The sequence below is a fragment of the Aquarana catesbeiana genome, linkage group LG01, assembly GCF_042186555.1.
Source record: "Aquarana catesbeiana isolate 2022-GZ linkage group LG01, ASM4218655v1, whole genome shotgun sequence".
Classification (NCBI taxonomy): Eukaryota; Metazoa; Chordata; class Amphibia; order Anura; family Ranidae; genus Aquarana; species Aquarana catesbeiana.
In genome coordinates, this window is record NC_133324.1 from 722109834 (window position 1) to 722125421 (window position 15588).

Below are 15588 nucleotides of genomic sequence, written 5' to 3' on the forward strand. Positions count from 1 at the left end.
GGCTTACAGGATGTCCTAAGGGCAGGCCAGGAAAGTCTGTGTGCATTTCTGCCGGTCGTATAATGCCAGTGCTGGCTGACCTCCAAAAGGAATTTAACCTGCCCAAGAACCGCCTAATCTGTGACATGCCCACCAGGCTGCACTCAACGTTGGCCATGCTGCAGTGCACACACAGCAGAGGGCCATCAATGAGTACCTATGCGACTATGGCACCAGGACAGGGTCAGGGGAGCTTGTTTTTTTTTTCCCCATGCCAGTGGGCCATGATCAGGGATGCATGCACTGTCCTGTCACCATTTGAGGAGGCCACGAGGATGGTGAGCAGTGACAGTGCATGCATCAGTGACACTGTCCCCCTTGTCCACCTGTTGGAGCACACGCTGCGTGGAATAATGGACAGGGCACTTGAGGCAGAACAGAGGCAGGAAGAGGAGGACTTCCTTAGCTCTCAAGGCCCCCTTTATCCAGACAGTGTTCCTGCGTGCCCGCCGATCACACAGGAAGAGGACAAGGAGGAGAAGGAGGAGGAGGATTGTGTCAGCATGGAGGTGGAGCCTGGCACTCAGCATCAGCAGCAATCTTTAAAGGATCGTTTACAGTCCGAAGAAACCCATGGACTTGTACGTGGCTGGGAGGAGGTGGCTGCGGATCATGTCGTCCTTAGTGACCCAGAGGACTCCAGACCGAATGCCTCAGCAAACCTACGCTGCATGACCTCCCTGATCCTGCAAAGCCTGCGGAAGGATCCTCGTATTCGTGGTATAAAGGAGAGGGATTGTCACTGGCTGGCATCCCTCCTTGATCCATGTTACAAGGGTAAGGTTGCGGACCTTATCTTGCCGTCGCAGAGGGAGCAGAGGATGAAAAATCTTTGGAAGGCCTTGCAGAAAGGTCTGTGCAACGCGTTCCCAGAGACTGGGAGGTTACAAACTCCTATTCCTGGACAACGTGTTGCTGAGGCTTCGGTCAGTCAAAGAAGGAGCGGGGGAGAAGGTGGCTGTCTGACCGATGCGTTCAGACAATTTTTTAGTCCGCAGCCCTAAGGTATGATCGGTTCCAGCAACTACGCTAGCGTCTGTTCTACATGGTGCAGGAATACCTAGGGGCAAGATCTGACTTGGACACCTTTCCCACCGAAAATCCTCTGGGTTATTGGGTCTTGTGGATGATCACTGGCTAGAGCTTGCACAGTATGCAATTGAGCTACTGGCCTGTCCTACATCCAGTGTTCTTTTGGAACGCACATTCAGTGCTGCTGGAGGCTTTGTAACCGATCACAGGGTGCGCCTGTCCACCGACTCGGTCGATTGATTGACCTTCATAAAAATGAATCAGTCTTGGATCACCACCAGATACCAAGCACCTGATGCTGATGTAACCAGTGCCTAAGGCCCAATTTTTCAGCCCCTGTTTAACAGGGGCGTGTGATTACAATTTTTGATGCAATACTTTGCAGCAGGGCTCATTTGTGCGCTCCAACTAGAGTATCTGTGAGGGGTTGCAGTGTTGTGGCACCAGTGCCTAAGGCCCAATTTTTCAGCCCCTGTTTAACAGGGGTGTGTAATTACAATTTTTGATGCAATTCTTTGCAGCAGGGCGCGTTCCTGCGCTCCAACTAGAGTATCTTTGAGGAGTTGCAGTGTTGTGGCACCAGCACCAGTGCCTAAGGCCCAATTTTTCAGCCCCTGTTTAACAGGGGCGTGTAATTACAATTTTTGATGCAATACTTTGCAGCAGGACTTTTTCCTTCGCTCCAACTAGAATATTTGTGAGGGGTTGCAGTGTTGTGGCACCAGTGCCTAAGGCCCAATTTTTCTGCCCCTGTTCAACAGGGATATGTAATTACAATTCTTGATCTAATATTTCACAGCAGGGCCCATTTCTGCGCCCACCAAGAGTAACTGTGAGGACTTACAGTTGTGGCACCAGCACCACCACCGCCATCACCAAAGGCCCAATTTTTCTGACCCTGTTCAACAGGGGCATGTAATTACAATTCTTGATCCAATATTTCACAGCAGGGCCCATTCCAGTGCCCTCCAAGTGTAACTGTGAGGACTTACAGTGTTGTGGCACCAGCACCACCACCACCATCACCAAAGGCCCAATTTTTCTGACCCTGTTCAACAGGTGCATGTAATTACAATTCTTGATCTTATATTTCACAGCAGGGCCCTGTGAGGGCTTACAGTGTTGTGGCAACACCTAAGGCCCCAATTTCTGCAGAGTATATAGGTCAGGCCCCTACTTTCAAACATCCAACTTACAAACGACTCCTACTTGCAAACGGAAGGAGACAACAGGAAGTGAGATGAAATCTACCCCTAGGAAGGGAAATTCTCTCCTGTAAGAGTTAATATGGGAAAAACATTGCTCCTTTCCACTGATGCTTTATCACCAATCCTTGTTTCACTAAAAACACGAAATTTTCAAAAAACATTTGTCATTGAGACAGAAAGTGAGGTGAAATCTTCCGAAGAAGAGCACAGACAGCAATACAAATGTAACAGGGGTGATAACCCTTCCCTATGTTTTCCAAAAAACTTAAAATAGATTTTTTGGCTGGACCAGTTCAAAATTACAAACAGATTCTACTTAACAAACCTACAGTCCATGTCTTGTTTGCACCGCCTGTATACTGCTGTTCAGAGGGCCTGGGGCCCCACGCCTTTCCTTTTTTTAAATTTGGGTGCGGTGTTCCCCTTAATATCCATACAAGACCCAAAGGGCCTGGTAATGGACTGGGGTGGGGGGGTACCCATGCCGTTTTTCTCACTGATTTTCATCCATATTACCGGGACCCGACATTACATTAAATGACTGTTATTCCTTTAAAAATGTCATTTTTTACAGGGACTGTTCTAAGCACGGGAAACACGCGCCACTTTACAGGCATACTATAGACACCCCACGGGTTCGATATTTAAAGGAATATTTCACTTTTTTTTCAAGCATCATTAAAATCACTGCTCCCGAAAAAAAGGACGTTTTTAAAACTTTTTTTGCATTGATACATGCACCCGGGTCCCCAAACCCTTTTTAGGACAATACCATGCAAATTAGCCTTTAAAATTAGCACTTTTGATTTTGAATGTTTGAGTCCCATAGACTTCAATGGGGTTCTAATGTTCGTGCAAAGTTTTGGTCCGTTCGCAGGTTCTGGTGTGAACCGAACCGGGGGGGTGTTCGGCTCATCCCTAACTGGCACTAACACACAAAATAATATGGCGTTAAACTAGCAGTAACGCACACAAAACTATATGGTGTAAAACTGGCAGTAACGCACACAGAAGTAAATGGCGTTAAACTGGCAGTACCATAATCAAATAGACCGTCACTACACTGACGCTATCTGCCCTGTCCCTACTCTAGCTACACTAATGTAAGATTACTCACTACACTACACTGAAACTATCTGAGTTGTCTCTACTCTAGCTGCACACTGAATCATGGCCCTCCTCACTACACTCACACTATCCCTAGACTGACACTAAATTGATATTCTACACTGACAATTGAAGCAAAATAGCACAGTATAGCACACTAACTAACTAATAGCACTGAACACAGCCCTGTTCTATCTCTCTCCATGCCAAAATCACACTGAAAATGCCTGCCATTGAAAGAATATTTTCATACTGTGGGGCGAGAATGAGCCATGATTGGATAAAGCCATGATGACATTGTCCAATCATGACTCTGACAGTGCTCTGTGCCCTGATTGGCTGAAGCTTTCACTGCTTCTGCCAATCAGGGCTTGCAATGCACTGTTCAGCACCGCAATGCATTGTGGTTGGTTCGGGGGGGCGAACAAACGGTTGAACGGCCCGTTTTTTCGTCTGTTCGTCGAACGTCCGAAAAGCGAAAGTTCGGCCCAAACTTATGCTTGGGCCGAACCGTTTGCCCATCCCTACTGGATAGATGGCTGGGCGGTTAAAAAAGGAGAGTAAGGGAATTTGAGGAGACATTCATTTGAAGGAACTGTGCAGTTTATCCCACACTACAAGGGAATGATGTGTAATCGGGTTAACTATAAGCCCACGGTCAGAACGAGTCAGCTAAAGCAAATTAGTAACTGACAGAGGGTATAGATCCACTGCCTCTAGGCCCACCCACGATGGCTTCTCGGTAGCTGCATAATAAAGTGTGATCTGGGCTAATTGAGCTGCATGGACAATGTTAGATTTTATTTTGTTTATCTGGTGGGTTGAACAAAAAAAATTCCTTTATCCAATCTATAGAACATGGATGGTCAAATCTCCCGCTGTGCCTATTTTATTCCGACTGCTGCCACAGGCTGGATTCTGCTGATATTAACTACTTCCCAGGCCGGGTGGTCCTTTCTCGTTCTGAGTGGACGTTCAGGAACATCCCTCAGAACGAGTGTTCGCAGCGCGGCCACGAGGCGCGCTGCGGATCGTTCTGATCACAGGATCCAGGTGGGCAGAGATCGGGATATGGACGCTGTGATTGGCCCTCCCGATCACTTGATGGCTGTATCCAATCACAGCCTTCAGAATGTACACAGAGACACGTGTCTCTGTGACAGGTCTTCCCGCCGAGCTCAGTGAGAGCTCAGTGGTGGGGGGGGGGGAGAGGGGGAATCTGCAGATCTCTGACAGCTCTCTGTGTGGGGATGATTTTACACAGAGAGCTGTTACAGATCACCCCACAAAGTACACCAAGTACCCCTGTCCCTATACACATTTCAGTGTCCCAATAAAAAATCTGTCTGTCCCCCAATTTACCAAGGAAATATAGCAGCATCATTTTTGGCCAAAATTTATCAAGAGAAATTACTTATTTGCAAAATTTTATAACAGAAACTAAGAAAAATGCATTTTTTTGGAAGATTTTCGGTCTCTTTTTATTTGTAGCATTAAAAAAAAAAAACAGCGGTGATTAAATACCACCAAAAAAAGCTCTATTTGTGTGAAAAAAAGTGATAAAAATTTCATTTATGTACAGTGTTACATGACCGTGTAATTGTCATTCAAAGTGTGACAACGCTGAAAGCTGAAAATTGGTCTGGGAAGGAAGGGGGTGAAAGTGCCTTGTATTGAAGTGGTTAAACAAAAAAATTTCTGTACAGCTCCTTTGATTTTTTTAATAGAAGAATGTCAGGCAGTAGAAGGCCAATGGGGTCACCCACATAGCGGATTTCAGCTGGTCACATAGTTTATGTTTAGCTTAACAGACACTGGGTTTTATGGTGGCAGCTACAATGGAAGAATGATCTGGGGGGGGATTGCTGGAGAGGTGAGTATCACTGGGTCGGAGAGGGAAACCTTTATGCAGACATTATCACTTTGCCCCAAATTAGTAAACTGGCATGTCTCATTAAAGCGGAAATTAAGTTTTAAGAACATCTTTGCATAAATGAACCACTTGCATACTGATATTTTACTGCTCAGTGGCCTTCCTGTTCAAATCTTTTAACTATAAACTATATTTTGTTGTTCCTTCTGGCTGACATGCACCCCAACTATTTGGCATCTTTGAGATGCTGCATTGATCTGTTCCCATTTGCATTTCCCTCGTGCTGTGTGCACATGTATGGGCATAAGCTGGTCAAAGATTGAAAGAGAAATCTACCTAAACTAAAGAAGGTGCTCACTCTATTCAAAGGGGAAAGAAGTCACTGCTGCTTGCTGGGAGTATGGAGCTCAATGAGGATTTATTTGCGGTTTGTATATTTTTTGGCAAAACACATTTTAAAATTTTTAAATTGGACAGGCTTTAAGGGTTACTGGTGGGCTACAGTTCCACCTTGGGTATAAATATTATCAGAAAAGGCAAAATACTATGGAGTCGTGTGATTATTTATATTTGATAGGTTGGAGTTTAGCTTTCTTGAACCCTTTGTTTTTTCCATTCAGGGCAATGTCACAGATTTGCTTTAATCTCCCCACATCCACAATTTGCATTTCCTTTGCTTTCCCAATGCCCTGTTCAGTACCAGGAGGCAAAAGGAAACACTTGATAACTCCAGGTATGAGGTACAGTATGTGACTCACTCCATATTAGAATGCTGGGTCATTCATCATGTTGAGAATCCATAGTCCTGTGTAAGCTACAACTCCAGTACTCGGCTAATTTTGCACATGTGCTTGTCACTGCTGCACCTCTGAAAATTGACCCCTGTTGGATCATCCTAAAGATGTTTAAAAAATGTGATTTAACTCTCTAAAACAATCTTGATAATTTACACTGGTTACCTTTTGTTTCAGTTATATTAAAGAGCCAGTTGTGTCTCATTTTCACTTTTAACTCCATACATTTCTAACTTAAGAAATATTATTATTGTCTTACAGAAAGATAGCTGCAAATCTTGTGAAGAGTATGAAGAAAAGGATTTGGAAGAGTTTATAAAGGGCTTTGAAACACTTACTCAAAAAATGCTAACTCTATGAGAACTTACATTCCAGATAGGGTATAGAAGGTTGTACCATCTGTTGTCGAATCTGATGAAACAAGCTATTCTTATGTCCTGAAAGTCTGAGAATGAACTGTTTTAAGATTTTGATGGGCATATTATAAAAACTAATACATATATTTTATTGCTTAAAAACATTTTGGGGATAAGACTTTTTGAGTGATACAAACACAGACCGAGGAAAAGAAACAAAGAAGCCATTACATTTTTTAAATACTTACAACAGTGTGAAAAGGACCAGTAAACACCCCCACCCTATTAATTCACAAATAGATAACCAATCAAACCATTAAGTCCCCATCAGTACTGACTTGGTCTCATTCCCATAATGACAACAGGTGATAATAACATATAAAAATGAATATGATAATACTACAAATATGATATTAAAAGTGGGATAATTGTGGAAAACTACATGTAAAGTATGTCTGAGAAGAGTAAATGATCATAAAGAGTCCTGGGAAAAACTGAAAGTCACTCTCGAGTCATGATCTATAAAAGGAAAAGGTCCTATTAAGTAAATCTCTTAGAGGAAACTCCCACCATACTCCAAAGTTCCATACTTTGTAGAAATAACAGGAGTGCCAACCCTGTCACCCCTGCCAAGTGTATGGAAGCTATGCCAAAACACAATTGTTAAAAGTGGAATGCCAGGTAAGACATTTTTGTTTTGGATGAAATGGGCAAAGCTTAGGACCCCCGACTGTTATTTTTTTTTCTGTAACTGTTACCTGACTAACAAACACTTTAAGGTGGCTGTCCTAGACTCCTGACTTTGTGATGAGAGAACCAGCTTAACCAGATGTGGTTTTTAGTGAATTTAGCTGATTTGCAGTGATCAATCCTTCCCTGTAGATGACTTATTTGTTCAGGCAGGCAAACCAATTCACTAGTGATCTGGCAAAGTGTTTCTTTGGATTCCTTTATCAGTTTGCTTATTTCATGCAGATTGTGCACTAGCCCTCCTGCCCTTATGCTGACTTCCATTCTCTTGTTAAGGTCCAAAAAAATAGCAGTCATGAAGACTTGACCAAGGAAATTGGGAGCACATGATATAGAAGTAGACCAATTTAGCAGTGCAGTTTATCCTGGCAATTGTCAGCAGGAAATGCAATCCATATATCAGGCACAAATGAGTATGACTGACTTTGATAATGAACGCTCGCAACCCAAAATTTTACAATCCCTACCTACTCAAAACTACTCAATAGTGATAGATGACATGTTCTAACATAGGAAGGTGTTCTGACATAACAAACATGCTCTGATACAATGATGTAAAATTACATACACAGTCACTGCATTTTAATACCTAAAAATGTATGATATTTGTATTTATTTATTTTTCAAATACACACTGTATAAAATAAACACAGATACTTTTATATCTTTATCATGTATTTATGAACACAGGAATATAATATCTCTTGGACAATTGGGGTATACAGCTGCCGCTAGGAGGTCTGGATCAGTGGCGGCCCATCTATTAGGGGCGCCGCCCCCCTAATCCATGCGCCTGGCCCCTAATCTACATGCAGGGCGCCGGACGCATGGATTCCAATTATGTTTTTTTTTTAGAAGCACATGATTAGAGCCAGAGGCTCTAATTGGCTTAAAAAAAGGGTGGGCTCAGGACGCAGAGCCCTGCGCCCTGAGCCCACCCAGTTGTGTGACAATAGCAAATTAATATTCGCTATTGTCTTCCCGATCCTCCTCCCGGCCAATCAGGAAGCGGGTCCTGAGACACGATTAGCTGAGAGGAGAAGCGATCATATTGGCCGCCGCACCGAGCGAAGGAGAAGGGAAGCCACCGAGGAGGAAGCCACGGTGAAGCCCAAAATGCAGAGGAGAAGGAGTCGCAAGAAGGAGTCGAAGCTGCCCGTGACCTAGAATGGATAAGTGTGGGGCCGGGGGGCGGGATGTCTTGTTTGATGCCCCCCCAAAATATACAGCACCAGCCACCACTGGTCTGGACACTTGTAAACAAAAAACATTAAGCTAGCCCCATATAACCCCACCTACAACTGTCATTGGTTTGTTGTTCATGACCTGGGAGGATTGATGCTTTTTTTCTAGGTTCTGTTGTAGGAAACTCTCGATATATATTTTTTTACTGTAGTTTTTTTTTGTTGTGACTCAAGATTCTTACACTATATCTTCCCCTTAATTGCCGATTGTCCAATGTGGGAGAAAAACTGACAGGTGGAGAGATTGAAATCAGCAGAGTGGAGAGAGACACAGCATCACACTACTGCAGGCTTGGGATCAGACCATCCACAGGGTTTGGAGGAGATATTAACAGGTTGAGAAGCTGGAGTCCATGAAGATTAGAACAGTTCAAATATTTAAATATTTAATCCTGTGTAATTGCTGGTTTATAACTTTACCAGCCACAGCAGTTGGCGAGTCACTTTAGAACTTTTCTGATGCAAGGAGCACATTAGTCATCTGAGTCTATGAAGTGTTGGATTCCGTACTTCAGTTTAGTGTTTGGAACTTTTTTCACATGCATGCAATTTTTGTTTTTTGTCAACAAAATGTTTTTTTTTAATTAATTAATCACATTTTTTCACATATAATCATGGCACACATATATGTTTGCACAGCTTAAGATAAGGTACACATGTGTTTATTGTCAGGAGGTTTCACCACCCTTATTTTTCACACAATTTTGGTTTATTATAATCGCATCAACAAATTTTTGCAGAAGTTAATCATCATTACATGCATTATTGTTTACAGTTAAGAGAGTTTTGCTTTTAACACATTGAATGTTGTGCTAATACAGACACAAATTCATTAAATAAGCACTAGCACTTTATTCATATAATTACATAGAGAATGTACACTTGCACTTGTTTTTACATATGAATAATTACACAATTTAGGCTGATTTCACACATATAATAGGCAGAGTAGAGTGTTATAGTGAGGGGCTGGGTATTTTAGAACCATATAAAGTTTATCTTTTTCAGAAAAAATACATATTTGGTGGGAATTGTCCATACACTTTTGGCTATTCCATAGATGTGCACTGCAAATTTACTTATTCTCACTACCTACTAGTATTTTACTAGGATTGAGCAGCAGCATTTTTAATTGGGATCCACAATTGTCCAGGTACAGTGGGGCAAAAAAGTATTTAGTCAGCCACCAATTGTGCAAGTTCGACCACTTAAAAAAGATGAGAGAGGCCTGTAATTGTCATCATAGGTATACCTCAACTATGAGAGACAAAATGTGGAAACAAGTCTAGACAATCACATTGTCTGATTTTTGAAAGAATGTATTTGCAAATTATGGTGAAAAATAAGTATTTGGTCACCTACAAACAAGCAAGATTTCTGACTCTCACAGACCTGTATCTTCTTCTTTAAGAGGCTTCTCTGTCCTCCACTCATTACCTGTATTAATGGCACCTGTTTGAACTTGTTATCAGTATAAAAGACACCTGTCCACAACCTCAAACAGTCACACTCCAAACTCCACTATGGTGAAGACCAAAGAGCTGTCGAAGGACACCAGAAACAAAATTGTAGACCTGCACCAGGCTAGGAAGACTGAATCTGCAATAGGCAAGCAGCTTGGTGTGAAGAAATCAACTGTGGGAGCAATAATTAGAAAAAAAAAAAAAAAAGACATACAAGACCACTGATAATCTCCCTCGATCTGGGGCTCCACGCAAGATCTCACCCCATGGGGTCAAAATGATTACAAGAACAGTGAGCAAAAATCCCAGAACTACACGGGGGACTTAGTGAATGACCTGAAGAGAGCTGGGACCAACGTAACAAAGGCTACCATCAGTAACACACTACGCCGCCAGGGACTCAGATCCTGCAGTGCCAGACGTGTCCCCCTGCTTAAGCCAGTACATGTCCGGGCCCGTCTGAGGTTTACTAGAGAGCACTTGGATGATCCAGAAGAGGATTGGGAGAATGTCATATGGTCAGATGAAACCAAAGTAAAACTGTTTGGTAGAAACACAACTCATCGTGTTTGGAGGAGAGAGAATGTTGAGTTGCAACCAAAGAACACCATACCTACTGTGAAGCATGGGGGTGGCAACATCATGCTTTGGGGCTGTTTCTCTGCAAAGGGAACAGGACGACTGATCCGTGTACATGAAAGAATGAATGGGGCCGTGTATCATGAGATTTTGAGTGCAAACCTCCTCCCATCAGCAAGGGCATTGAAGATGAAACGTGGCTTGGTCTTTCAGCATGACAATGATCCCAAACACACCGCCCGGGCAACGAAGGAGTGGCTTCGTAAGAAGCATTTCAAGGTCTTGGAGTGGCCTAACCAGTCTCCAGATCTCAACCCCATAGAAAACCTTTGGAGGGAGTTGAAAGTCCGTGTTGCCCAGCGACAGCCCCAAAACATCACTGCTCTAGAGGAGATCTGCATGGAGGAATGGGCCAACATACCAGCAACAGTGTGTGACAAACTTGTGAAGACTTACAGAAAACCTTTGACCTCTGTCATTGCCAACAAAGGATATATAACAAAGTATTGACAAGAACTTTTGATATTGACAAAATACTTTTTTTCCACCATAATTTGCAAATACATTCTTTCCAAATCAGACAATGTGATTGTCTGGATTTGTTTCCACATTTCGTCTCTCATAGTTGAGGTATACCTATGATGACAATTACAGGCCTCTTTCATCTTTTTAAGTGGGAGAACTTGCACAATTGGTGGCTGACTAAATACTTTTTTGCCCCACTGTATTTCTGTGGTGCTGATTCCTCTTTCTAGTTTACAACACTTCTTTTAAAAGACGCACTAAGGACAGTCCCACTGCAATGGGTGAACTCACTACATCTTCCACTACTGTTTCATGATGTACTTCTCACGGAGAACTGATGCCAGCACTTTAAATTCTGGGACCCCTAATTCTATAGCTGTGTCCTCTTTTCTTGCTTCTATAACCTCACTTTTATAATTTGCTAGATCTAGCAGACTTCTTATTTTTACTTCGGACTTTCTGTCAGTCTGTGTGTGATTATTGGAACTGTTTGCTCGCAGGCATTCAGTGGACCTCCTAGGTACCTTCACGGCAGAACATGGCTCTTAACCTTCTGTCCCTTCACCTATAAGAGTGCCTGAGTTCCCTATCATTATTTATGAATCTGATTTAGAGCCTTTACAGTCTACTCCAGTGGAGACTGTATGCTATTGGATCTTATATCTTCACTGCTGTTTCAAATCTAATAGGCACAGTTCACTTTGGTATGCCTCTAAAGGATCTATCTGCTAAACCAGATGAAGGGTCTCTAATGCTTGTGAAGCAGCAAGACCTTCCCTGTAACCTCTTATGGAGAACTTCCTATGTGAAGACTGAGAACTTCCGTTGCTGTCATAGCCTCCACTTGAAATATTTTTTCCCTTTCAGAGGGACTTCCTTCACTAATGGCCCTTATATGGGCTGTCTAGTACTTCACTTCAGTGCACAGCTCTGCACTTTAGTGAACAGGTTATGATACTTACAGGGTATCCATGTATCAATTGCACATGGATACCCCATAAGTATCATATCATATTACCCCCTATTTCTTTTTATATTTTTCACACTTGTGACTATATTAGACCAACTAGAAATGCATAATATATCATTAGAGAGATATCTTGCACATGTACACGCTTTCTCCTGATGAGTGACATCAAGTCACGAAACGCGTTGAGCTAACAGATGTCGTGTTCAAATCGTATACTGCATACTACTACGTCATTGTGGATTCTGTTCCTGCATTATGTATTCGACTATATTTCAATCATGTGCTGTTCAATTTTGGGCTTTTCTATATGTATCATGTGCCATCCATTTTGGGGATTATTCATGAATTATGTACTGCTGTAGGAAATAAAGTTCTTCATTCAATATCTTACTCCATGCGGGTATTTAATTATTATGTGTAGTATATTAATTTCCTATTGAATATGAATTATGAGACAAATGTCCTTCTCCTTTACATATATTATAGATATGTTAATTATAACGCCACACAACACTTGACCCTCCGCGTACTTCATTTAAAGTCCCGCTTCCTTGTTCTCTCTTGTATAAAATTAAACAAGCTGAAGTTAAAAGCTGATTGGCTACCATGCACAACGGCACCAGAATTTGCACTCTCTAGTTTTAATAAATCGACCCCAATGTCTTAACCTTTAGGGACTTTATAGATGTTCGAAAAGGTATCCTGTCTTACATCTCAGTTTGCATTAACTGAAACAATTTTTCACCCTCTTCTGGTTGGAACTTTTATTTTGTGAAACCATGTTTCAATCGATCCCATCTTTTCTTTAAGGTAATTCTCTGACACACATCATGACCCTCCAGTTTTACAATCCTTTATCAGTTACATGATGCCTTACATTTTAACTGTGCTCACCTCATATAAGCGTCTAAGTTGGTGTCTCCCATGGCAGTAATTCCTGTTGGTATGCGTAAGGCACTTTGGCTACATGCCTTGAGCATAGAGGATATGTTATAAGAGTATATTTGCTTGCTGTTTAAGGGAATGCATCTCTTTGGTCAAACTCTTAACATTGACATACCTGTATCTCCTGATATTTTTCAATGCAGGGGTCCTGCTGGTGGGGCAGAGAGTCCCAGTCTTCTGCTAGTATAGCTGTAGGATCTTCCAGGTGGGGGTAGCTTAACATTTTTTGTTTGTCAGTTTCTAAACCTATTGAAGGCAGCAGTATAATACAATTGTCCAAGAATTGCTATATTACTGTATTGCACAACCTCCAAGAAAGACTTTGTTGGCATGCAGTTTTTTTTTTTTTTTTGCTTTTTTTAGCATTATCCTACAAATTTCCACAGAATTGGATTTTTAGGGTGTCATCTCACACTTCATACAACTGCATATATAAAAGTATTATTATTTTTTTTTAATTTACAAGTCTAATAAAACTGTTCCAGAACATGCCCTAAAACTAAACATACAACATAATACTGGGAAAATACAATCATTAGCACTACCACAGATATGTGGTATAATAATTCCATAGGTTTACCATCACCCTGAGGGTCAAATGATAACAGGTGGTCAGAAGACATTTGATATTATATTGTACAACCTACACAATATTATTGTGATTCTTTTATTAGATAGTTTTATGGGATTGTAAATAATAAAAATATGTAAATAATAAAAATTGTATACTTTTTATACATGCAGTTGTATGAAGTATTTTTACAGGGTGAGATGACACCTTAAAAATCCTATTCTGTGGAAATTTGTGGGATAATTTGTTATTGTTGGGATGTGATGTCCATGTGTACCTATAGATGGGAATGATTTATAGATTTGTTTCATTGTTGTCACTGAACAAAATGCTTAGCACCTATCAGCATTTGCTTTGTCACACCCAGAGCAACACCTTCTCATTTTTTATTGCAAGGGTTGATGTAAATTGAAGATATGAGGCAGCCATTGTCCTCTTAGAGTAGCCAGAATACAGTCCTGCCCTGCACCTGTAATGACTTGACTTACCTGGACACGAGGAAACTGACACACCTGTATTACCTTTTAAATGGACTTTATTAACAAATGACAGTCTTGGAAAGGAAGGGTTAGTTAAGCAAGGAGTAACAGTAGTACCAATACAGGTTTACATTTGACCCATACTCTTGTCTTTTTTTCCCCTCTAGACAGAAAACATCAGTCTGTAGTAAAGGACTGAGGCTATTTCAGCGGTAACCACAGAAGTAGTGACAGTATCAACAAAAGTGTATTCTAACTACTAAATCATAGACCCTGTCTACCACTGGTCAATAGGATACTAAATACCGTATAGCCCTGCTGATGTTGGTGCACTTATTCCCAAGTGGGAGTGAATGTAATCCCAGGGTAGTTAGGAGCTCCAGTCCCCTTTGGCAGCATTGTTCAAAGACAGCTGTATTCCAAACAAAGTGGCTAAACAGTAACCAATCCAGAATTATGGTGGAATTCTTATGGTCATCATCATCACTCTCCCACTCAGGAGGCTGCTCATGACATAGTATAGCAAAGAAATGTTAACATATAAGCGCACCAACCATAAAAACGTACTTGTGTATTGCGAAACAGCTGCCCCTTTAAGTGTAAAATACACTAAAATAAAATATCAATAATAAAGTAAGGCGCTATTCCCTTCAACTAATAAATGTGTATAGTGAATTCTGTATGTGTGCTCTATACACTAAACACTTGAATGAATTCCTTACTAGGATACAAGAAAATCCCATGACAAAATTGCATATAGTGTTGCCAAATGCGCAAAAAATGCAAATATTAAATAATGCAAATATTACATGAAACAGTGAAAAAATGTGCAAATTGTTTTTTTTTTTTAAATATGCAGAAATGAAAGTAGAAAAAAATACAAAGTTCTTCAATAAAGTCCAGTGTTTCTCCAAATAAACACTTATTCCCATCCACCGTGCTTGTGTATAAATAGTCTTAAAAAATAAACCAGTGCTTCACCACTTGTGATAATGCAGATGCACTCACCAGAGCACTATGGTCACAGGGACCAATACGGCCTTAGTATTTAAACCAGTGGGACCAGATGTAGTAGTCAATCCTCTTTCTGCAACAACCACATACTCCTCCAATATGTATATTCTCCCATCAAATGGTTATCATCAATCACCAAAAGATAAATGACAGAATGATCATGCAATACCTTTTATTAAAACAATTACTCAAAACCATCCCCAGTCAATTGCGTTTACATTCAAGAGTGCTCAGACCTGCACCGGCTTGACCAGCTCATATACACAATAAATGTGCTCAGAATTGGCTGAATAGTTCAACAGCAATGCCGTAACCTTCCAGACCCCAGCATGCATTCCACCTCATCCGGATGTGATGTCATTTGCTATCCAAGACAACAAGCAGTGACCCGACCTCTATGCATTTCTCTGGAAAGTCTGGACTTCCTGGTGACAGGCAAGCCTCTACTTAAAAGAATAAGTTCACATTTTGAAAAAAAAAATGAATGCAGGTAAAAAAATGTGTATTTATTATTCTTCTTCTAACCACCCTGCAGAGCATTGTACCACAATCAATGGATAATGGGTGCAATGCCAGGCTCCTGCAGACTCCCAGAATAGCTGAATGCCCATACCTCCTATACGGGCAGGCAGTTACTTG

The 15588-nt window shown here is 41.4% G+C and overlaps 1 protein-coding gene across 5 annotated transcripts in view; it reads left to right on the plus strand.

The window, feature by feature from the left end:
- IL15 (interleukin 15) overlaps positions 1 to 12330 on the plus strand; it is an 88751-nt gene extending 76421 nt beyond the window's left edge. For all 5 annotated transcript variants that reach the window (XM_073604224.1, XM_073604207.1, XM_073604244.1 and 2 more), the window contains one exon: positions 6315 to 12330. In XM_073604224.1, coding sequence (XP_073460325.1) covers positions 6315 to 6413 — 99 coding nt within the window. In that variant the 3' untranslated portion in view covers positions 6414 to 12330. The remainder of the gene's footprint in view (positions 1 to 6314) is intronic.
- Positions 12331 to 15588: the final 3258 nt, after the last annotated feature.